This window comes from Echinops telfairi, unplaced genomic scaffold (genome assembly GCF_000313985.2).
Source record: "Echinops telfairi isolate 266 unplaced genomic scaffold, ASM31398v2 ScPeMD7_17;HRSCAF=63, whole genome shotgun sequence".
Lineage (NCBI taxonomy): Eukaryota > Metazoa > Chordata > Mammalia > Afrosoricida > Tenrecidae > Echinops > Echinops telfairi.
Genome location: NW_022103914.1, coordinates 4,787,033 through 4,811,381, shown reverse-complemented (window position 1 = coordinate 4,811,381; position 24,349 = coordinate 4,787,033). Strand labels below are relative to the sequence as shown.

The 24,349-nt window shown below is 39.4% G+C and overlaps 1 protein-coding gene across 1 annotated transcript in view; it reads left to right on the top strand.

Moving 5' to 3' along the window:
• Positions 1 to 4,253: 4,253 nt before the first annotated feature.
• Positions 4,254 to 24,349, top strand: part of LRCH3 (leucine rich repeats and calponin homology domain containing 3) — a 90,605-nt gene continuing 70,509 nt past the window's right edge. Inside the window, exon 1 of the mRNA XM_045287523.1 lies at positions 4,254 to 4,353. Coding sequence (XP_045143458.1) covers positions 4,254 to 4,353 — 100 coding nt within the window. The remainder of the gene's footprint in view (positions 4,354 to 24,349) is intronic.

Here is a 24,349-nt window from a genome sequence, read left to right as displayed (position 1 = left end):
TGTTTCAGTCATTCTGCTGTTATGAACGGTGTACATAGACTGTTCTTGTTACTACTTTAAAGCTCTAGAATATCACGCGTAGGGGTGGGATTGCGGGATCATAAGATATTCTTATTTTTTACTTCTTAAGAAAGAATTGACTTGTTTTCCATAGTGGATATATGCCGTTGTTGAATCCTGCCAGCAGTATAGAAAAGTTCCAATCTCATGACAACCTTGCCAGTATTTGTTGTTTTCTGGATGTTGTTTTTAATCGTTGTCATTTGTTACAGAGGGGAGAGGGGTTTCATTGTAGCTTCGTTTGCTTCTCTGCTGGCTAAGGAAGGAGCCTGGTCATGCTGTGGGTTAGGCATTGAGTTGCTACCTGCAAGGTTTGGTGGTTCAACCTTCTAGCGGCTCTGCAGGAGGAAGATGACACTGATCCTGTAAAGATTCACACTCTCAGAAGCCCTATTTACATCACAGATAAATTGAAGGCCCTGCGATTGGTTTGGAATGACTAAGGGTTGAGGGCATCTTTTCATGTGTTTCTTAGCCACCTGAATGCCTTCTTTGGTGAAGTGCCCATTCATGTCCTTTGTACCTTTTGATTAGATTATTCGTCGCTTTGTTGTTGAGTTGTTGGAATTTTCTATGTATTTTAGAGATTAGACACTTAATGAGTGTCTTTTTCCCAGTCTGTAGGTTCCCTTTTTATTCTCTTGAAGTCTTTCGTTGGGCAGAAGTCTTTAATATTTAGGAAGTTTAAAGTAATCGAATTTTTCTGTTTTTTGTGCAGTTTTAGTTATATTTGATAGCCTACTTAATGCCGAAGACTAAGTTCCAAGTTTTGACCCTATGTTATCTTCCAGGGACTTTATTATTTTAACTTTAACTCTCAGGTCTTTGATAGTTGTCCTTGTGTAAGTAAGTCTTTTTTCTGTCCCTGGTTACGTTTATTCCTGAGTATTTTATCTTGTTGGAGGCTGTTGTTAGTGGTATTGTTTTTTTTAATTTCCTTTTCCTTTTTCCTGTTTGTGAACATCTCTTCATGTGCTTTTTGGCCACCTGAATATGTTCTTTGGTCAAGTGTTTGAACCCAACAGACTCTTGTGGGTATTGATCTTGTGTCCTGTCACTTTGCTGAATTTTTCTGTGTATCTTTCTAGTGGAGTCTCTAGAATTTTCTGTGTGGAAGATCATGTCATCTGAAAATAAGTGTAGTTTTTTTTTCTTTCCAATTTTTAAAAATCATTTTATTGGGGGCTCTTACAACTCTTTACCACAATCCATCCATCCACCCATCCATTGTGTCAAGCACATTTGTACATAAGTTGCCATCATCATTCTCAAAACATTTGCTTTCTGCTTCAGCCCTTGGTACCAGCTCCTCATCGCCTCCCTCCCCGCTTTCCTCCCTCCCCCATGAACCCTTGATAATTTATAAATTATTATTTTGTCATCTTACACCATCTGACGTCTCCCTTCAACCACTTCTCCGCTGTCCGTGCCCCAGGGAGGAGGTTGTATGTAGATCCTTGTAAACTGTTCCCTCATTCTCTCTCACCTTTCCTTTCCAATTTGGGTACTTTTTTTTTCTTCTTTGCCTTCTTGCTCTAGCTTGGAATTGCAGCACAATGTTGAATAAGATTGATGAACTTCATTTTGTGCCTGTTCTCAAAGGGAATACTCTGTCATTCCCCACTGAGAATAATGTTGATTGCTAGTTTTCATACATGATGGGCCTTCAAAAAGTGCATGGAAAAATGGAATGAAAAGATAATGGCATGTTTTCATGAACATTTTGAAGTCCCCTCGTATGCCCGTACTTATGCTGAGGAATTTCTCATCTGCTCCTGTTTTGCTGAGAATTGTTATCAGGAAAGGGTGATGGGTTATTTGTCAGGGTTTTTTTTTTTTTTTTTTTTATTGGTTGAGATGATCCTATGGCCTTTTATTTACATGGTGAATTACATCCATTTATTTCTTAATGCTTGCATCCTTGGTATGAATTGCACTTGCACAATGTATTCTTTTTTGGAAATCCTGTTGAATTTTCTTAGCTAGAATTTTATTGAGAATTTATGTATCTATATTAATGAGGGATAATATCTGCAATTTTCTACCTGACAGTGGTATAAGGGTTATGCTGGTATTATAGAATGGATTAGGAAGGATTTCTTCCTATTTCTGTGTGCTGTAATAGTTTGAATAGAATTGGTGCCAACTTTTCTCTGAATGTTTGATAGAATTGTACAGTGAAGCTGGGCCTGGGCTTTTTTTTTAATTGCAGGAAATCTTTTTTTTTTTTTTTTTTAAGATTTCTTCAATGTCTTTTATTGTGAGTCTGTTCAAATTCTACTTCTGTTTGTTTTAATTTAGAATAGGAAGTATGATTCTAGAAATTTGCATATTTTATCATCTAGGTTTTCAAATTCATTGGAGTACAATTTGTCACAATCTGTTACATAAGAAATTTTTAATATCAGTTCTTTTTGGTTTACTGCTGCCAATCTCATTTCTTGTTTTAGTTCTTTGCATCTTTTTTTTTTTTTTCCTTTGTCAATTTGGCCAGTAGTTTGCCAATTTTATTGATCCTGGTAAAGAAACAGCTTTTTGGATTGTTGATTCTTTCCATTGCCTTTCAGTTTTCTAGTTCATTTATTTCTGCTCTGGTAACTTTTTGTTTCTCTTGGTAACTGGTCTTTTACTGCTCCCTTTCTAGTTGTTTGAGTTGTAGGGCTAAGTTACTGATTTTGACACCTCCCTCTTTTTTTTAATGTGTGTGTGCATGTATTGGTATAAATTCTCTTGTGAACACTGCTTTTCCTGTGGCCCAACAGTTTTGGTGTGCTGTGTTTTCATTCTTATTTGAGTGGAGGCTTTTAAAATTTTTATTTTTAATTTCTTCTATTATCCAACAGTTTTTAAGGAAGGTGTTATTCCATTTTCATGTACTTATTTTTTTCTCTTGTTCTTTCTGTTTCTGTTTTCTATTATTATGATCCAAGAAGATGCTTTGTATTATTTGATGCTTCTGAAATTACTGAGGTTTGTTTTGTGGCCTAAATTCCTGGGCCCTTGTAAAGAATAATCCGTGTGCAGTGGGAAGAATGTGTACTGTGCTGCAGTTGGGTAGTGTTCTGTGTCTGTGCATGAAGTCAAGTGATTTAGAGCAGTATTTCCCAAAGGAGGTAATGTGATAGAGCCCTCTGAAGGGTGCTGAAGTGATTCAGGGGGCCTGCAAACGCAGATAACTACATTCCATCCTAGATTATAGACTATTGTATAAATGTTTTTAATTGCTGGGGGCTGGGGAGCTGAGTAACATTTTTTTCTCTTTTTCTCCTGAAAAGGGAGCGTTGGGTCAAAATAAGTTTGGGAACCCATGATGTAGATCTTCTATATCTTAACAGTTTCTCTCTAGTTCTGTCCATCATTCAGAGTGGTGTGTTACAGTCGCCCACTATTACTGTACAAATGCCTGTTGCTCTTTTCAGTTCTGTTAGAGTTTGGGAGCTCTGTCTTTGGGTGAGTAAATCCTTGTTACGGTTACGTCCTCTTGGTTGATTGACCTTTAATCATTATTTAATATCCAAGGGAAGATTTTTTTGCCCCTTTGTTTTGCTTACTTGCTTGAGCTATCATCTCCTGTTTCAGCATATAATTTGTTAATATCTGCTGTCTGAACCATGAAGATGTGAATTTATCTAAGACCAGATAGCCTGCAGGAATTGTTTGGGTGCGGGATATGCTTTTCAGGTAGGTGGCTATAGATGAGGGCACTAGGATTTCCTGTTTGTCAGTTGGCAGAGGTGTAGCTGGTGCCCGTGACTGGTATTGCTGGTATTCTGCCCAGTCTCTTGCATTGTGGGTGCCAGGAGCATTTTTGCTGGTTGCAGAATTGGAGGCTGTTTGAGCACCCCTGATTGTATGGATGATTGAGGCTAAAGGACATGATCACCAGTCTCTTGGTGAGTGGCGTGGGAACTCCACCAATTATTGACCAGGCACGCAGCACAGATATGATCAGAGCAACCAAGTAACATGAGCTTTGATGAGCGGGTCCAACAGTGTGAGCTTATGTGAAGGATCCACAGTGGGCCTGGCTCTGTGGGAATGGTCTGTGGTGTAAGTTTCCAGTAACAGGTCCAATGGTGTGAGCGCATGTGCACTGTGGATCACCAATTGTGGGGGGTGGGGAGGATGGAGGGGGGCATTGGGGCCTTCTCCTTCTTGGATATAAGAGCGTGAGGAGTGAGGAGAAGGGGCACATGGAGCACCAGTATCTGGTAAAGGAGCCAGAGCACGCCCCACCAGTGCAGCTAGGATTAGAACCTGGCTCCTACCAAACTCGAGGGAGGAAAGTTGAGTGTGAGATCTCTAGCTGCTACTTGTCAGCTCCACCAATGCCATCCCAAGTGATCCGGAACTACTTCTGCTCCTGTTTTCTGGTGCCCTTGCTGCTCTATCCTTTTCTCTTCTTTTCCTGCATTTCCCTTCTGAAATGCAGTAGATGCTCAGCTCAGCTCACCCGACTTTGCCCTGGCTTTGTCTGTCTCCTGCCGAGGATTCCATGAAGTTGCCTTCCTGGACCCTTCACCCAGCCAACGCTGTTTTGCTTTGTCTCAGGATGGCCATGCTGTGCCAGGCCAGCGGGCAGGGCCTGTAAATACAATCTGTAAATATCCTCGTTCACTGCTTTCATTCACACTAATTATTCATCCTCCCATTTGCTGCTCTGGGTGTCCAGATTGTCATCAGTGTCTGTTTCACTTGGTCTTTCTGTTCTTTGCTGCAGGCAGGTGGTGCAGTCTGTGTGATTAAGGCACCATCCCGGAGTGTCTCCTGTCTTCATGCTTAATATGGAGAAATACCACTTTTAAAAAATAATTTTTAAAAAATAATTTTATTGGGGGATCTTACAGCTCTTATCACAATCCATACATCCATTATGTCAAGCACATTTGTTGTACACTTGTTGCCATCGTTTTCAAAACATATTCTTTCTTGGTATCAGCTCATTTCCTTCCCCCTTCCCCCCCTCACTTTTTAAGTATAAGAAATCTTTGGCAGATCTTGGCAATTAATATGAAAATAAGTGATTATCTTAGATAGATAGATTAGTGCTAACATTTTTGAAAGTTGACTATTGCTTCTTAGGTGGTGTAAAATAATTGCCTTGTTATAGCACCCTATGGATTAAATATTGTTATCCTCATTTACAGATTAGAAATCACTCAGAGAAAGTCATACCACTAACAGTAGTAGTGGCAGAATTTCAGCCCAGGCCCATCTGCCTCTCTTCTCTCCACTATGTTTTGCATTCTCTTTATGTTCAGATAGATATTATTATTCCTGTTTATAAATTGCTAAACCCAAGATTTAGAGGCTGGAAATTAGCTTAAAGGTATATCAGTAAAGGACAGAGGAAGGGGTATCAGTCAAGAGTTGAGCTAACTCCAAAACCCATGATCTTCCTTTTATACCAGATGTTTTTATGAATTCAGTACCAAATTTGGTACTTAAAAATGCTTTGCTTAGACCCTGTATAAACTTTAAAGACAGGTAAAATTATTTGAATGCTACTATTTATGTCACAGTTGCCCCACAGACTTTTTCTATACTGTGTAGAACATACACAGTCTGCTCTCCTTCAAGAGCTTGTTGTAGGAAAACACATCTCACCCACTTAACTGGACATGCTTAGAATTCACCAGGGGCACTGTCTTGAGGGTTTGCCCTCTTATTTGCTTAAAAAACCATTGCTGCCAAGGTAATTCCAAATCATAGAAACCCGATAGAACAGAGTAGTACTGCCCCTTAGGATTTCCAATGCTGTAATCTTTATGGGAGCAGTTTGCAAGAGTTGAACTGCCAGCCATTCAGTTACCCTGTTTCCCCCAAAATAAGACAGTGTCTTATATTAATTTTTGCTCCCAACGATGAGTGAGGTTTTATTATCAGGGGATGTCTTATTTTTCCATGAAGAAGAATACGGTACACATTTATTGTTTATTGTTTTATTAAAAGAGACCTCGTACTTCCTGTCTGCTCTGGCTGCACTGCGGCCGCTAAGTTCCAGAGTTAGGGTAGCTTTGGGGAGGTCTTATTTTTGAGGGGGATGCATTATATTTCAGCGAGAGGCAAACTGTAAGTAGGTCTTATTTTGGGGGGATGTCTTACTTTCGGGGAAACAGGGTAGTAGTTGAGTGCTTTAACCACTACACCACAAAAAAGGGTTCCTTTTTTGTTTGAAAAGGTAACTAGGAAAAAGAGAAAAGTTATTTAGGGAAATGGGTGGCTTGAACCGTGTTAACACACCGGGCTGCTAACTGAAATATGAAATATGATAGTTTCAGGTTCACCCAGAGGCACCTTAGAAGAAAGGTGAGGTGGTCCATGTGTTAGGCCAGGTTGGCTAGAAAACCAAATCCAGAGACACTCATATCAAGAAGTAATTATATATCAAGCAAACATCCCAGCCTAGTCCAAGTCCAGATATCTAGTATACAATCTATAAGTCTGATACTAGTCCATAAGCCCCTCTTCAGACTCACACAGCCACATGCAATGATATAAAATGCAGGACGATCACTGGCCAGTGGGTGAAAAGTCTTGTGGATCCAATGGCGGTGGACACATCTCCAGGGGTCTGGCAAGCCTCCAGCAGGTCTCCATATGGCTCACCAGCAGGAAGATGAAGCAGAGAGAGAGGCCTGCCTTGGAGAGCCATTTATCTCTGTCACCCTCCAATCAAGCTACAACCTGATGGACAGGCTAAACTCTGCCTACATGTTTGTATGGGAGCCATGTTGGCACAAAACTAACCACTTCAGTCCTCTTCTAAAAAGCCAGCACTAGGGTTTTCATTGGCTGTGATCTTTTAGAAGTAGAGCACCAGGCCTTTCTTCTGAGACATCTCTGGGTGATATTGAACCAGCAACCTTTTGGTTAGAAGCCTGCACATAACCATTTGCATCAAGAGTTTATGCTACCCCTAGATGTTTAAATTACATGAACCAGCACATTCTGGTTTGCCTAAGTAGAATTTTTTGATACAAAAATAATAGTCCTGTTTAATACAGTGAGATTGCTTTTGGTGAGACCAGTTTGGTCAGAATAAATTAATCGGACTAGAGAATATAATAGCTGCCTTTCACCTAAAAGGAAATTAGGTTGATGATGGGGCTTAGCGACAGGGAGACTAGTCAGAATTTACTCATTAACAAACATTTATTGACTACACAACTTAGACAAGAGTAGTTTACAGAGACCAAGATCTGCCCTCAAACTCAAGGAATCTAATTGGGGAATAAATAGATAGGTGTAAAGAGTATTTTAATTGCCAAATAATAGCAAGATTTTATATAATCTAAGAAAAACAAAATGAAAAGATACTGCATTCTGAACTGCAAGGTCAACAGTTTGAAACCACCAGACACTCTTTGGGAGAAAGATGAGGCTTTCTACTCCCATAAAGATTCACAGCCTCAAAAACTCAGAGAAGTTCTCTGTCTTACAAAGTTACTGTGAGCTGGAATCAACTTGATGGCAGTGAATTTGGTTTGGGGACAGTCTGGGTTGGTGGCTGTGGTAATAATCCATAAGGGAATGGAAACTTGAAAAATAGAAATCATACTAGAAAATGAAGATAATGTACAACTGCTAATTGAATTGATTCAAAGAAAAGCACAGGATGAGGAAAAGATGACTGAGCAGTCAAACCTGTAAGACTAGAAAACTGTAATGCTACCGATAATAACAGTAGCCAGCATTTATTGAGCTATTAGCAAATTTCAGGGTTTTGGGCTAAGTGATACATATATAAAACTTGCACATACAATAACTGTATGAGTTGTATATACTATTTTGCTTTCATTTTACAGATGAGAACATTGAGACTCAAGAGATTAGGTAATTTCATCTAGGTCACATAGCTATTTGTGGGGTTAAGGGGAGGGGGGTTCCCCACAAATCATCACAGGTCCAGTAGGCGCAATTAATTGTACAGCGATAATAAGTAAGGATTATAGTAAAGTCATAGAGAGCATGAGAGTTAGAGGAGAGATAGGAATAAATGGAGTCAGACACAATTCATGATAGCATTGCTCACCTCAGCCCCGCTTGATGGCCCTCGTCTGGGGGAACCCAGCCACGAGACCAGGAGCAGCCTTGGGGACCGAGAACGGGGAGCCTCCTTTCTTTGTTGCTAACCACGCATTATATCACTTTAGGGGGACCTGATTATAGAATCACACGTCACAGGAAGGGGCAGTACAATAGGCATACACATTTGCAGGAAGGGGATCTATGATAGGCATAAGTGTAACAGGAAGGGACGAGCTAGGGGTGTGCCTATAGGAATGGGAAAGGTCTAGGGGTATACACGTGACAAGATGGGCGGACCCTAGATTCATGATGGCAGCCGAATCTTGGTCATCCTTGGGCGAGTTTGACCTCTCCGAGTTTGACCTCTCCGGTGTCTCCTACAAGGAAACAGACAACTACTATCCTTATCAGAAGGGAGTGGGCCCTACTTGTTGTGGGATAAACAGTGGTGTCTGCTTGGTCTAGACAGCTGGTAACTCTCAGGGAGAATGACCCCCCAATCCACTCCTGATGACCTCCAAGTGTACAGTCATTCTCAAGCAGCCAAGTCTGGCATATATTTGGGGGAGACAACTTGGGAGAAATCCTTCTGTTTCCCATAGCTATTAAGCGGCAGAACTGGGATTCAAATTTAGAGACAACTGATCCTAAAACTGGTATTTGTGATCACTGAGCTATATTGACAAGAAACTTGGATTAATATAATTTCCTTGGTTTGTCCAATACCTTTGGCATGCTGAAAGGACGTCCAGTTAATAAAAAACAAATAGAAATAGAAATCTGAAGCTTCCAAGTGAAGTTAGAGCTACCATATAAATTTCAGAGTCATAGAGTTTATAAGCTTATTGAGGAAGATTGTGGAGAGTAGAAAGCTGTCACTGACAACCATGGGCACACCGACATTTTAAAAGTCAGGAAGCTCAATCAGCTTGAGAGAAAAATCAAAGTTGGATAACACGGCCTGTGATAAAATTCATAGAATCCTGACTTTGCAAGGACCCATAATAAACAGTTAAGTTACTTTGTTTGCGAGATGTCTTAGAGAGATAAGGACCCATAATAAACAGTTAAGTTACTTTGTTTGCGAGATGTCTTAGAGAGATTAGACCGAAGATTGGGTGTAAATGGGTGAGACAAGGTAATGTAATGTGTCAAGAAGTCCGGGGAATCGAGGCTTTCAGGAAATGGATAATACTCTGGGAGGTAAAGAAGAATGAAAATTGCTCAAATGCCTTTTAATTTTTTTCAAGGAAATAACATGTAACCTACAAATTAGGGTTTTGCTCATCTTGGAAATATTCACTGGAATGCCAGGTCTTAGGTGGAAATGATGATTTTCTTATACTTGAATTCTTTTTTTTTTTTAAATTCTTAAATATGTGGTATTTTTTTAGAGCTCATGCTGCGTAAGGAGAAGCCCTGCTGCTGTTGTGGGAGAGTTTGGGCTGCCCTTCAACTCCGCTCTTCCCTGGAAGAACAGTGAGGCTGTGACCATGAAGTAGAAGTAGTCTAGATAGTTTTCATGAGTCAGAATTGACTCAATGGGAGTAGTTTGGATTTGGATTTAACCATATATAATTATTAAATTTATTATTAAAATTAATAATAAAACACTTGGTTCCTCAGTTGTACTGACCATGTTTAAAGTAATCAGCAATCCCACAGGCTAGAGTAGATGAGGTGTTAACTTCGGTGGAGGGGAAGACCACAAGAACTCACTGCCATGGAGTTGATGCTGGCTCACAGCGACCCTATAGGACAAGGGCTTCTGAGACTCTTAACTCTTTACGGGAGTAGAACGCCCCGTCTTTCTCCCTTGGCGCAGGCTAGTGGTTTTAAACTGCTGACTGTGCTACTCCACTAGGTTCCCTATTCCACCAGAGAGAGAAGATAAGTCACGGGTGAGGGTAGGGAAAGCCATTGGGGTTTGAGAAGTAATTTTAAGTTCAGTTACGTAGTTTAAGTTGTTGAATACAAAATTGATGACCTGAAATGTAAACCCCCACCTAATTCACAATAAAAATTATTTAAAATAAATAAATGAAGTGCTATGTGGCTATTGTCTGTTATATTAGACAGATAATACTCAGGCACAAAACCTTTCGAGCATCACAAATTGAGCAGTGGTACTGCTTCTCTTCTGTTTAATTAAAAAAAATTTTTTATCTTTGATTTTCTGCAGTTATATTATTTTTATTTTCTTTGTTTTTATTCTGTTTGAGGTTTTACAGCTTCTTTTATCTGTAGATTTAAAAATTTTTGTAAATATATATTCAAACATTTTAAATCATTTTGTCTTTTGGAACACCAGTGATGCATACGTTAGATATTTTGGTCCATCTCTGGTCCATTTTTTCTTTCCATTTTTCTGCTTCAATTGAGGTATTTTCTATTGACTTATCTTTGAGTTCATGAATCCTATCTTCTGTTAAACCATTCACTGAGGTAATATTTCTGTGTCCTGCGGTTTACCTTTAATAATACTCTATTCTAGTTTGTGAATTTCAATAGCAATCTAATTCTGAGGAAGGCCTCCGTAGGTGTATCAATTTTATTATCTTTCCTTGTATTTTCTTTAACATGTAAAGTTAATGGAGGCCTCTGTCTGCTAACTCCAATAACTGGATCAATTCAAAGTCTACTTCTGAAATTACATCCCTTAGAATGATCTCTTTTGCTTGCTTTTTCATTTGCCTAGAAAGTTTTGGTTTTATGCTAGACATTGTAGCTGATAAACCGCTCTGGTTTGGGTTAGTTCCCTAAAACAATGCTAAATATTGATCTGGCAAGAAGTTAATAAGTGGTTGGTTACTTTGGTTCTAGTAAGATGTGGTTTTAGCTTTGAATAATGAAATAATGGTGTTGAGGAAGAATATTGACTAGATTAAGGTCTTAACAGAAGAATAAACCAATCTATTTTGGAGGAAGAACAGGGGAGGAATTAATTCCTGAAGAAAGATATGCTTACTAAAGCAGAGGGTCAGGGAAAAAATTGGAAGCCCCTCAATACGAACCTCTGGATTCTTTACCCGTTTTATCTCTGCTCTCCCCACCCCCATGTTTGGACTCTTATTTCCCTGCAAGATGGTTTGAACATGTTCTAAAGAGCAGCCGGGAGTGAATGTGCAGTTGATCTCACATGCTTTCTTCTGGGCCGTGCTGGTTCCTGTTTGCTCTCCAAGCATCGTCTGTAAACCCATGGCCCCATGGCACCTGCGTTTCACCGTGGGGGGGGTTCTCTATTCCGATAACAGCTCCAGTCTTGGAACCCCACAGAGTGCTTGCTAGGATTCAGCATCGACTCAATGGCAGTGAATTTTATTTATTTTTGGTCCTTCTCCCATTGGATTTTTTCCCCTGACCATTTTACTGTATTTCTTAACAGTTTCTATATAGTACTTTCTAGGAAATTATGTTACGACATTATATTTATATAAAGAAATATTTAGTTATTATGAAAAGGTTTTTCATAAACAGCAATAGCCACTCTCTCCCTAGTCTCTGTTAATAGATTCTTGTGCATTCTTAAGGAGTCTGGTGGCACAGTTGGTTAAGCATTGGGCTGCTAACTGCAGTTCACCCCACCAGTCACTCCACAGGGGGACGGTAAAGCTGTCTATCTCTGTAAAGATTTTCCAGACACTCTTAAGGCGCAGCCCTGCTCTGTCCTATGGGGCTGCTGTGAGTCCAAATTGAATGAATGCTAGTGGGTGTGCTGTAGGTGTGCATGCTTGCAGCATAATATAGTATATTTCCTTTTTCCTTTTTTTAAAACTCATTTGCAACTTGCTGCTTTGAATTAATTTCTGCTTTGGACTTCATTTTATGTCAATATATACACATCATCTTTCTTGTTAACTTCTCTATGACATTCTATTGTATAGATGCCTAGATGATGGATAGTTAATTTTTTTACCAGCTATTCTCTATTATAAATAGTGATACAATAAATTTCTTTTTTCATGGGTATGCATTTTTCCAAGCATGTACAAGTATAATTTTTGGTGGCTTTCATAGTCAAAAGATAATGTGCATTCAGAATTTTTAATTTTAGATATCACATCGTTCTCCAGAAGAGGATGCACTACTTTAAACTCTTACCTGAATGTGTTAATGGAGTGTTTCTGTTGGGTTTCTATGGTGACAGTGGTACAGATAGTGATCTCAAGTGGGCATTAAAGAAAAAGCCCAAGTTCAAAGGGCAGATGAACAGCAGGAAATGGGAGGCATACTGCTAAATATACGTTTTATATATATATGTATATATCTACCTAGCAGTACCTATGGACACTGAGAAATTCTGGAGAATAGATAATACTTTTGAACAAAAGTAAAGGCATTCGGACATGAGCTGTTTGTGGTTTCAGTTACACTTTTTGTCCCCTGTTTTGTTGATACTTACTATCTAATGTCATGGTTATTCTTTTGCATTGTTAATCTGTGCTTTTCCTAGGTACTGTTACATAGTATTTTCTTTTGAAAATTCAAAGAATGAGTTCAGAGTAGTCTTTGGACCAGCAACATGATACCACGTAGGAGCTTGTTAATGCAGAATTTCAAGACCCCAATCTCAGATCTCCTGAATCAGAATGTGCATTTCAATAATAATCACAAGTGATTTTAGATATATTACAGTTTGAGAAACACTATTGCATAGTTAATCAGTTAATTGAAGTTACTCTTTTTTTTAAAGAGAGTTTCCAAGTAAACTAAGTTATATAAATCATGTAACTAATTGGCCTTAGTCACTCTAACCAACCCCATGTGTGCAGACAAAATTGATCACTCTCGACACTAGTTTATTAAGAAAGGAAAGGGCCCTATTTTAGGGGTACAGTAGACAAAGAAGAAAATGAAAGCACTAGTGTTCTTGACCCCAGGATAGCATATGCTCCGGGTCTGGCCATATCACGGTTACATGTAGATCCCCGACATGTGGCATGGCAAGTCTTTTTGGACTGTGCCCTGCCTCAGCTGGGCCCCTGCCAAAGTTATGCTGCTAAAAAAGTAAAAAGCCTCAGTGTGTCATCCTAATAAGGGCAGTTAGGAGCCACTGAACAGTAATCTCAGCCTGTGTCTTGGCCTCAGTCTTTTCGTGGTATTTTGCTTGCATTCCTATCATGAGGATTAATGTTTTTTACCCCCCAATCTAGACCTACCTGCTCTTTGGTGTATATATTTTGTTTCTAAAACCTGCTTTCAGAAACCTAATTACCACTGGATCAGCTACATATCTATCTCTATATATATAAATTTAATTTTTTCATGAAGACATTGTTAGGTAACACTAGAAACTAAACATTCTGTGGTTAGGTTAGCACTGATAGTAGTAGGATTGTTATTTTTACTGTTTTACAGTACTTGCAGTTTGTAAACACTTGACTATGTTCCATCATAAGATAATGACAAAAACAACTTACAAACATTATGACTTTCAATTATCCACACCTCTTTTTCATAACAGAAAGGGAGTTTTTCATACTAGGTGAGATAGTTTATTGTGCCAGCCTGGCCCATAAACACAAGTCGGATTAACTGAAGGGCGGAGAGATAAATGGCTCGGTGAGCATCGCCTTTCTTGTTTCTCGCTCTTTGATCATCGGACCAGTGTGCAGCTGCCTTGCTTGTTCTGTGCCTCAATTTACAGGCTTCACTACCTGTGGGACGCCTAGCCTGTGAACTGTGTTGCTGTAAGTTGAGGTCCCTTTAAGACATCTCTGGAGCTGGGGACTGGCAGTTGGTGACCTGGCTGGCAGTTGGTGACCTGCCTTGTGATTGGCTGCTGTGCTGAGCTAGCCTAGCTCTCTCTATATATAGAGGAAGACCTGGCAGCAGACTAGCCTTGAAGGACTGCTAGTGTCTCACAGCTCGCTCTCTCTCACAGGAGTGAGTTGCACTGAGCCATTTATAGTGCTTTATAATTTAACTGTTCATTCCTTGTGTTATATATCTAATTATTTTTATAAATAAATACATTAAATTATCAGCAATTTGTTTTATGTTTCTAGAGAACCCTGTCTAACACACTAGGTATTGATTTCCTTACAGCACCCTTCATGTTATCTTTTCTCTATAGGATCCGTATGAACTTAGTATCTCTTAGAGATATAAGATGTACAAGTAGTTATAACTGCTGTATTTCATACTAGTATTAGCGTGTTACTGTCTAAATCCTTTATGTGTGAAAGCTGTCTTCTTGGGTGATTGTTTTTCCCATCTCAGCCTGGCCACTGTGAGTTTGAAAATAGCATTTCAAGAATAAAATGATTTTCTGAGTTGGTTTAGTCCCAACCCCCTTTCCCCTCTTCCTCAGATGTAGCATTTATTATATTTAAGGAGGCTTTATTCCTTATCAAGGTCCCTGAGTAGCTCAAAATGAATCCTGGTGGGTTATGCATTGGGCTGCTAACCCCAAGATCCACAGATCAAACTCCCTAGTTACTTTCTGCTTCCGTAAAGATTTACAGCCTCTGAAACCCAAAGGGGTTGCTTTATTCTGTTCTATAGGGTTACAATTTATCTTGCATCCTTTGGACATAAGAGAGACCAGTCCCTGAAGAAAGACATCATGCTTAGTAAACTAGAGGGGCAGTAAAGAAGAACGAGATGGATTGACACAATGACTGCAATGGGTTCAGGCACAGGAACAATTGTGAGGACCAGGTAGTGTTTCCTTCTAATGTGCATAGGGTTGCTATGGGTCAGTACTGACTTGAAGGCACCTAACAACAACATTGTGTCACTGAGTTAGAATGACTCAATGACAGTGGGTTGGTTTTTGGTTGGGTGGCTCAAGTGATTTGTGTTCAACCTTCTTAAAAATGCCATGGAATTGGCTCAACACCTCTAAGTTCACATGGAGAAGACTCAAAACCGGCAGCATCAGCTGCCCCAGGTAGCTTCCTATCAGGCAGAAGTCAGATACATCTCTGCCTTTCAACCTTTTTATCAATTCTGACTCCAACTGTCCCGCCCACGCTACTCTCTATTTCTCTGCTGGGTTTCATTGTAGTGGCCACACAGAACTCATAGATAAACGTTCACAATTACAGGGTTTATTAGGGAAGTTAGCATGTTACACTTCAGGATCAGAAATGCTCAGGAAACAGTTCTTCACTGACCAAAGGCTCAGGACGGCCTCTTATCGGCCCTACCCACTTACACACCTCTCTTTGGTCCTCATCGTAGCCACATTACCCTTTGGTCTCTGCCCTGCTTGGGCAAGTGTTTCAAAGCTCTTTCAGCTTTGCCAGTAATTCTCCATTTTGTCAGTAAGCCTTTGCCCAAAGGCTCTGAGCTAGCTCAGCGGGTCTGAAAACCTAGCTCCCCCATTTAGGTGCCAGAATGGCATTTCACTCCACCAGCAGGCCTCCTGCCTGGAAGCACTCAGCTTTCTCATTCTGTGGGAAGGGAGCTTTCCACAACATCTCCTGCTAGCTTCCTGGCTTTGTTTCCTGTGCTGTTCCGCTTCTCTCCCACTTCTTTGGTGCCACAGGTCTGTCTCCTGGTTTAAGGAAATTCAGCCCAGCAATCTCAAGGCCCAGTAGGCACGCTCCACTCCTGACTCTTTTCTCTGTGGTAATGAGATCTCCCTTTTCTCTTTCTGAGATGGCTCATTTTAAGCCTAGAGGGATGGTAAAACTGACTAGTCCCCATGGTAGGGTTCCATAAACTTTATTTGCCTGGTTCTACCCGAAGGCTGCCACGGGCCTCATGTACACTAATGGTAAGCAATCCTCCCGTTGGTAGGTACAGGTTCCCTCAGCCATTGGGGAGGGATTACAAAGAAGAGAGGAACCCTGGTGGTGTAGTTAATGCATTAGGCTGCCATCTGGAAGGTCAGCAGTTCTCTACCACTGGAAGCTCTTCAGGAGAAAGACATAAAAAGTTATGGTCTGGGAATCCCACAGGGGCATTCCAACCTGTCCTACAGGGTCGCTATGAGTCAGCATTGCCTCGATGGCAGTGAGATGGCAACAAGAACCATATCAAGTAATTCAGGACTGCGGCTACTATTTAAAGTTTAGTTAGTTGTCCAAACCCAGCCAGCAGCACATAGTAATACGTACAGAGTACCAGTCATTTAGCTTCTTTCTGGAGAGGGAGGCTAAGCTGTTGCTCTTAGTTTTAATCATTTCAATTACTGTATATACTCAAGTATAAGCCGACCCGAATATCAGCCAAGGCACCTAATTTTACCACAAAACTGCATTAAAAATTATGCTGAAAACTTGGCTTATACATGAGTATATATGGTAAGGGACTTTCCTATCATCCCAACATATAACAACAATAAAACTAGGCTAGAACCTAGGTCTTAAGACTAAAAAGATATTTTTCTCTCTCTTTTATTTTAATCATTTTTATTGGGGGCTCATACAACTCATCACAATCCATACATCCACCAGTTGTGTAAAGCACATTTGCAGAAGGCTATGGTTGAAAGTAAGAGTCCCCAGGGGCTTAGGTGGAGAGCAAATGTTTTGAGAATGAAGAGGGCAGTGAATGTACAAATGTGCTTTACACAATTGATGTATGTACAGATTGTGATAAGAGTTGTATGAGCCCCTAATAAAACGATAAAAAAATAAAGAAGAAAGTAAGAGCCCTTCAAGATACATTCATGGGAACTACATAGGAAAAATAAGCCTCCAGTGAATTCCTTCTATCCGTAAGTGAGAGTGGAGGAAAGTACTTCCTAAACAGGAGTACATTGGAGAGAGAAGTATAGAAGATCAAAAGGATAAACAAAACTTGAACAATTAAACTCTGTCAGTTGATCCCTACCCCCCTTTGATGCATGCAGGACCTGATGTGGTTTGCAACCTTTTCTGTGTTTTTGTTTGGCTTTGTTTCTTCATATGAGGGTTTATCTCAGAGGTGTTATGTCATTGGGGTCTCCCTGTTGAAGTTGTGCTACACGTTTATGTGTTTTTGGTACATGAAACCCAGGATTGATGAATCTATGGGGACAGCGAGTAGAATAAGGGTTTGGGGGGTGGGGGGAGTACGGTGGAGGTGAGGAGTCCTGGAAGAAAAAGAATCTTTGGAAATGGATTGTGGTAGCAATTGTACAATTCTGTTTGACGTGATTAATAATAAATATTGAAAAGATACAGACCATACAGTGTGTGACTTGTACAGTCAATAGTTGGCTCATAAAAGCTAAGTAGACCCTTGGGTGATAACGTGGGCCTCCCTCACTCAGTGAGATAGGAGGGATCAAGCTCACAGTTATTCCCCACTTTTTATCAGGCAGATAGCACCACTGAATTTGCATGGGAAGGAGCCCTGGTGCAGTTGTTGGGTCAGCCTCAGAACCTCCGACTGGGTCGCTCTGAGTTGGAATTGACCGGTGGCAGTGGCGTTGGGTTTTGTTCTGTGTGCTAGACATGGGAGGTACCCAGGGACTACATTCACTTCTGTAATTTGTACATCCTGCTTGTTGGTTAGGCTCCAAAACTAAGGCAATCCAGTCTTCATGGCATTCTTCTTGTTCATCTTGAAACATAGACTAGACTTTGTGGTCTGGCCTAACTTAACCAGGGATAAAGATCCCAAACATTTCCAGAGGAAAGAAAAGCAAGCAAATAAAATACATGCCTCAATAATAATCAGATTAAAAATTTTTTTCTCTACTACCCTGGAAACTTGTAGACAATGTAGTAAACCTTTGGTGCCTAGCAATTGACTGACCGTTTATCTTTTTGTTTAGAGAACTTCGGTTGGCTATTCTTTTTAGGTTAGGTCTGTTGCCAACAAATTCTCCTACTTTTCCTTCAACTGAGAATGTCTCCCATTTCCCCCTCCCTGCTGAAGGGTAGTCCGGCAGGTCTTTTCTTTCCGCACTTGACAGAGGTTGTGCCACTTTCTGATGTGCGACCTACTGTCATCTGAGATGTTTCCCCCATAGACAGTGTTTTCTGTGTCTCAGTGAGTGTCATTGGTTGCATCCTATGGCCCTAGTTTTTATCTCAGCCTGTTTGAGTCTTATTTGTCTTGTAAAATGACGGGGGACTTCAATTTGCTTAGCAGGAGGAATAGGGAAAGCCACATCTTGGTTTTCTTGGAAGCAGAAGTCACTAATTTAATGTTTTAATTACATACACTTATTACTTTGATGAAAATAAAAGTGGAAAATAATTTTTAAAAGAAAACACCAAGTCACATAAGAACAATGACTTTAGAAAACATTTTTATTTCTGATCTTCCAGGGGTGACATGATTTTTAGTTATAGCTGAAATAAAATTATCTTTTTCTTGCATTTTCTCTCAACATTTCCATGGAAATGGCATTTTGATTGAAAACAAAAAGGAAGATGCCTAAGTACAGAGTGTTTTTGAAATGTTTTAGATTTAAAAGGAAGGTCTCAAGAATGTAACAAACTTTTATCAGTCATAACAATACTTTGATTTAGTGGACAACACTTTGTTATTTTTTCCTCCTGGATATTCCTTAGCATGTGGGAAGTACTATGAACCGTACATTATACTTTGTTAAATAATTATCAAATTACATTTAAAATAAAAACTTTTATGTAATTCTTTAGAGACTTGACCTTAAGATTTTTACTTTTTCATTTATTTTGATTTTGAATGTATATATGAGAAACTTTTTATAGTTTACATTTATCATTTATGTGTTGAAGAGTATTTCTTTAATATTTAAATTTTTTTTACATTGCTCAGTGTTAAACTCCCCTTTGTGGAATGTTTGCCACAGTTCCAGGCTCCTTTGACAGTGCTTTCTTACAGTGACTGTTCTCCTAGAAAGTGATGGTACTGTGTATGTGGATATCGCATAATGGCCTTTATTTGGTAAGGATGATGTCAGTGTGTGGGATGGCCTGAAGGAGTGATTGGAAGAACATAAGACTTTTGACAGCTAGCATTTCTTAATAAATGCCTTACTGTTGAGACATGTTTGCACTAGAATGAACCTAAGATTCCCTGGCTTACTTGTAGAGATTTAGAGAAATCTCCAGTAATTCATCAATATCCTACAGTAAAATAAACATTGGAGAGAAATGATTTTCTAATTTTTAATACAAAATAGCTAATTAGAGATTTGATCAGCATGAAACATCCAATGCTAACACATTGTGTTTAACTTAATTCCAGCAAATAAACTTGACCCTTCAGTTAGCTGGGGGTATTATGGTATTATAAAGGTCTTGGTCTCAAGGAATTGCAGGCTACTGAGTGTAATTGCTGTAGTGGAGTAATAGAAACAGTGGGAAAATCCTTTGCTATAAAAGTCAAGGAAAATATGAGACTGTACGAGCTTTAGCTCTTAAAAGAGGGGCAGTAGTTGGCAAGGCTGACAGACTCTGGGGAGCAGAGCCAGAAATTCAGTGTTAGTTCCTTTGAGAGGGTCTCTAGAGTTAGGAATACTGTTTTATATGAGGGAGCTTCAAAATACTCATGGACAATTTAGAATTAAAATGTAATTGAATTTTTCATGAACTTTTGAAAGCCTTGCCACATAGTATGTATAGGGATGGTGTAGAGAGGAGAGGGTCAGCCTCTGAATGAGAGAGAAATTAAGAAGGTAATTGTTATCTGAACAAAAACCTTAATAGATGTCATACTATATACATCTATGATAATAAATAATCTGCCAAACTCCAAAATTACTGTCAACGAGTTAATTCTGACTCTTGGTGATTCTATAGCATAGGGTAGAACTGCCCCTGTGGGATTCCCAGATGAACTTACTATGGAAGTAGAAAGCCTTCTCTTTCTCCTGTGGAGCAGCTGAAGGTATAGGAACTGCTGGCCTTTTTAGTTAGAAGCCAGTGCATAAACCACCAGGGCTCCAACAATCGGCTTTTTAAGTGCTATGTTGGGGAAGAGTGCTGCTTGGCTCGCTTCTCCCCTGTGTGTCAGGTAACTTCTTTATTCGTAAAAAGAACTGCCAAGGCTCTAAAGAACTCTATCCAGAATTAAACAACGTTAAGCTGACCTGTTGTGAGTATGAAGAACTTAAGTTTAAACCAAATATATTTGTATTAAATGATTCAACTGAATTCACTTTGGTTGTGACTCAGATAGATGGGTTTCTTTTTAACAACAAAGATGCCACTGCTATTTCTTCTAATAGTTTTCATGAGAAATGGGGAGAAGGTAGTTCTAGGGGCCACAGAGAGTGAATTAGATTTGGTTAGAGGAAATGATCTCAGACACTAGTGTGAGTGATAAGAGAGTTGCTTCAGACAACTTAAAGAAGCATTGAGAGTGAGATTTCAACAGTATGAGCCCATCAGAAAGAAAGGCAACGTGGAGCAGACACTCATAACCCAGCTTCACTCAGTCCTAGAAAGAAAGAAAGAATTTGTAGAGTTTAGCACTGTTACAGTGCTTAGTAATTTCTAATTATTTTCCTTTAAGATAATTAGGTTAATTAGGTATGAGTCTGCTACATGGAGCTCTGCAGGTGGAGGGCAGGGTATCTTACTCATTTCTGAGCCCATAGTTTTGTTTTTAATCGTTTTATTGGGGGCTCATACAACTCTTATCACAATCCATACATACATCATTGTGTAAAACACATTTGTACATTCATTGCCCTCATCATTCTCAAAGCATTTGCTCTCTACTTAAGCCCCTGGCATCAGGTCCTCATTTCCCCCCCCCCCCCCGCTCTCCCCTCCCTCACGAGCCCTTGATAATTTAAAAATTATTATTTTTGTCATATCTTGCCCTGTCCGACATCTCCCTTCACCCACTTTTCTGTCGTCCATCCTCCAGGGAGGAGGTCACATGTAGATCCTTGTCATCGGTTCCCTCTTTCAAACCCACTCTCCCTCTACCCTCCTAGTATCGCCACTCACACCACTGGTCCTGAAGGGATCATCTGCCCTGTATTGCCTGTGCTTCCAGTTTCTATCTGTACCAGTGTACATCCTCTGGTCTAGCCAGACTTGCAAGGTAGAATTCGGATTATGATAGTGGAGGGCGGAGGAAGCGTTTAGGAACTAGAGGAAAGTTGTAGTTTTCATCGTTGCTACATCTCACCCTGACTGGCTCGTCTCCTCCCCGAGACCCCTCTGAAAGGGGATCTCCAGTGACCTACAGATGGGCTTTGGGTTTCCACTCCGCACTCCCCCCATCATTCACTATGGTAATATTTTTTGTTCTGATGATGCCTTATACCTGATCCCTTCGACACCTCGTGGTCACACAGGCTGGTGTGCTTCTTCCATGTGGGCTTTGTTGCTTCTGAGCTAGATGGCTGCTTGATTACCTTCAAGCCTTTAAGACCCCAGACGCTATACCTTTTGATAGCCGGGCACCATCAGCTTTCTTCACCACATTTGCTTATTCACCCGCTTTGTCTTTAGCGGTTGTGTCGGGAAGGTGAGCGTCATAGATGCCAATTTAATAGAAGATAGTATTCTTGTGTTGAGGGAGTACTTGAGTAGAGAGCCCATAGTTTTTGTTTTGTTCATTCATTTGCTTGTTTTTTGAACAACTGTTTTATGAGCATCTACTACATTCTCTGTATTAAGTGCCAAGTTTATAATCTATAGAATTTAGGAAAACTTGGCCCTTTCACTTACACCATATAATTTGGGGAACCTCACCATTTGTTTGGGTTTGTGCTTTAAAAAAAACCCACCATTTTATTGGCACTAAATCCACATATCACACAATTCAATATATCAATCATATCAAGAAGAGTTGTACAATCATCACCACAATCAATTTTAGAACACCCCCCCATGGTTAAATCGCTTTTAAAATGAATTGTGTAATCACCATTAGTTCATGTGCTCTCTGCTCACTCCCACATACATTGGTTTTGTGCTCTTGATATAAACCATATGAAACTGGCATTGTTGCCTCTAAATAAGAATAAGTAAAAGGATTGTGTGATGTTTGTGGTTTACAGTAAACAAAGTAGAGACCTTAACTATTGGCTCTGTGAATCTAGAGAGATCGTTTTATGCCCCTCTGGATTGGTATAGAGGAATTTCTACCACTTTTAGTCTCATTTCTTTAAGATAGGGTTGGTATGATTGGAACTGACTCAGTTGCATCTAATAACAACCTTTGTTAACATATTATTCTAAAATTTACTTGGACCTTTTTTGCATTCTGAGATAAGTGTAACTTTTAGGGTAAGATTTTTATAAATCTGGAAATCGAGTTTGATATCTAAATGATGCCTTAAAACGTTTTACTTTGAAATATTTCTTTTAATTAATGGAAACTTCTATGATACTTCCTTTTAAAAACTATTTCCTTTTGTCAAAAGTATTCTAAAAAAAAAAGTATTCTTTCGTATTTTTATCAAGCCAAGACTGATAGGGCTTTCCTGTTTTAGGCAACTAATTAATACATCCAAGGACAGAACTAACAGTTGCTTTAGCCCTTGGCTTCTTTCATTTGCACTGGAAGAAATGATAATGGCTGGTGAAAGACTAAGGCCACATTCATGATATGATACATTGAAGTAACTTGATAGCTTAATTGCAAAATCGTTTATAATACAGTTTGTGGTTTTTTACAATGCTTGGCAAATAGCAATTGAGTTTCCAGTCTGGTAGACAAGATCAGATTGATACTCTGAAAGGAAAGGAAAGCCTCCGAAGCTGTGGGACAACATTAGTATCAGCTGTATGTGTAACATCTAAACAAGGTATCTGTAGTGATACAGTGATAGCGTGAACGCCTTCATTTAACATCAGTAAAGGTTAAGGAAACTGTTCATGTAAAGTAAATATTTTTTTATTTTCTTGCCTTTTAAAAGTAGAGTATACCAAATATTACTTTCTTTGGGTGACCAAAGATCTTGTAATACCCTAATTTGGAGGATTCCACCACTTATTTATTTTCTCTTGATAGTAACCTTGAAAAACCGGCTTTATAGTTGCCTTTAAGTAAGTAAAATAGGCAATAGAATTGTGAGGTATTTGCATTTTACAGTAAAAAGTAACTTCTCATGCATTATTTGATATGATTCTTAAAAATAAAATAAATATAAAAGAAATGGATCTAATCCCAGTGTGAGGAGTTGCCAACTGTCAGAAGCCAACTAGGGACTAACAACAACAGTAGGAGGTAAAGAGAAATGTACAGAGTCAAGATATATTTGGACCAGGAAATTTTAGTTAGGCCATAGATTGGTGAAAATAGAAAGGTGTGAGGACTGATTCCAGAATTCTGCTTTAAGCAACTGATGAGTCAAAAGCATCCTATCCTGACATAGGAAGTACTGGAAAGAAACATATTTGCAAATATATAATATCTTAATATCATTATTATGTAGCATTACACCTCAAAAGCTAAGCATTTCCCCTTTATGGAAAACATTATAACTTTTTCAATAACTGTCACTGGGACAATTGGCTGTCATGGGAAAAAATGAAATTGGTCTTCTGTTTCACATCATACTAAAAAGTCAGTTCCAAGTTATGTTAGACAGGGTTCTTTAGAGAAACAAAACCAGGACACTGATCATTATATATGTGTGTGTGTGTGTGTGTGTGTGTGTATAGATAACATAAGAAATAAACAGTTAATCTATAGAGCAGCACAAATGGCTCAGTGCAACTCACTTCCATGAGACAGCTTATATACCGGCAGTCCTTCAAATCTTGAGGGCCGCCAGGTAGTCCTCTGTAGAGCACTTCATGCTATCTGGCAACAGGCAGCAAACAGCAAGGCAGGTCACCAACAGTTAGCCAGATGACAGGGTCTGACAGTCCCCAGTTCAAGCGATGTATACTCCAGTAGCGTGGCGAAGCTGGTCTTGAAGGAACCTCAGACTACAGCAACACAGTCCACGGATTAGGTGTCCCACGGGTAGTGTAGCTTGCAAATTGAGGCAGAGAACAAGCTAAGGCAGCCGCACACTGGTCTGATCATCAAAGAACAAGAGACAAGAATCGCGGAGTCATTTATTTCTCCGCCCTTCAATTAATCCCACATGTGTTCATTGGCCACGTTGGTACAATAGACATATTACATAAATTAAATTTGAGTTAGAGTAAATGTGATAGTTAAATATAAAACTTTTCGGAGAAAATATATTTATGATCTTGGCATGGGGAAGAATTTTCTTTAATTTTGCAAAGCTATTAACCATTAACAAATACTAATAAAATTTTAATTTATTAAAATTAAAGACACTATAAGCAGAGTGAATATTCAAACCACACAATGAGAAAACATTTCAGTACATACGAGGATAAGTTAAAAAGTATTGCTATAAAATCTTAGAAAACTTTCTTTTAAAAACAGCAAAATGAAA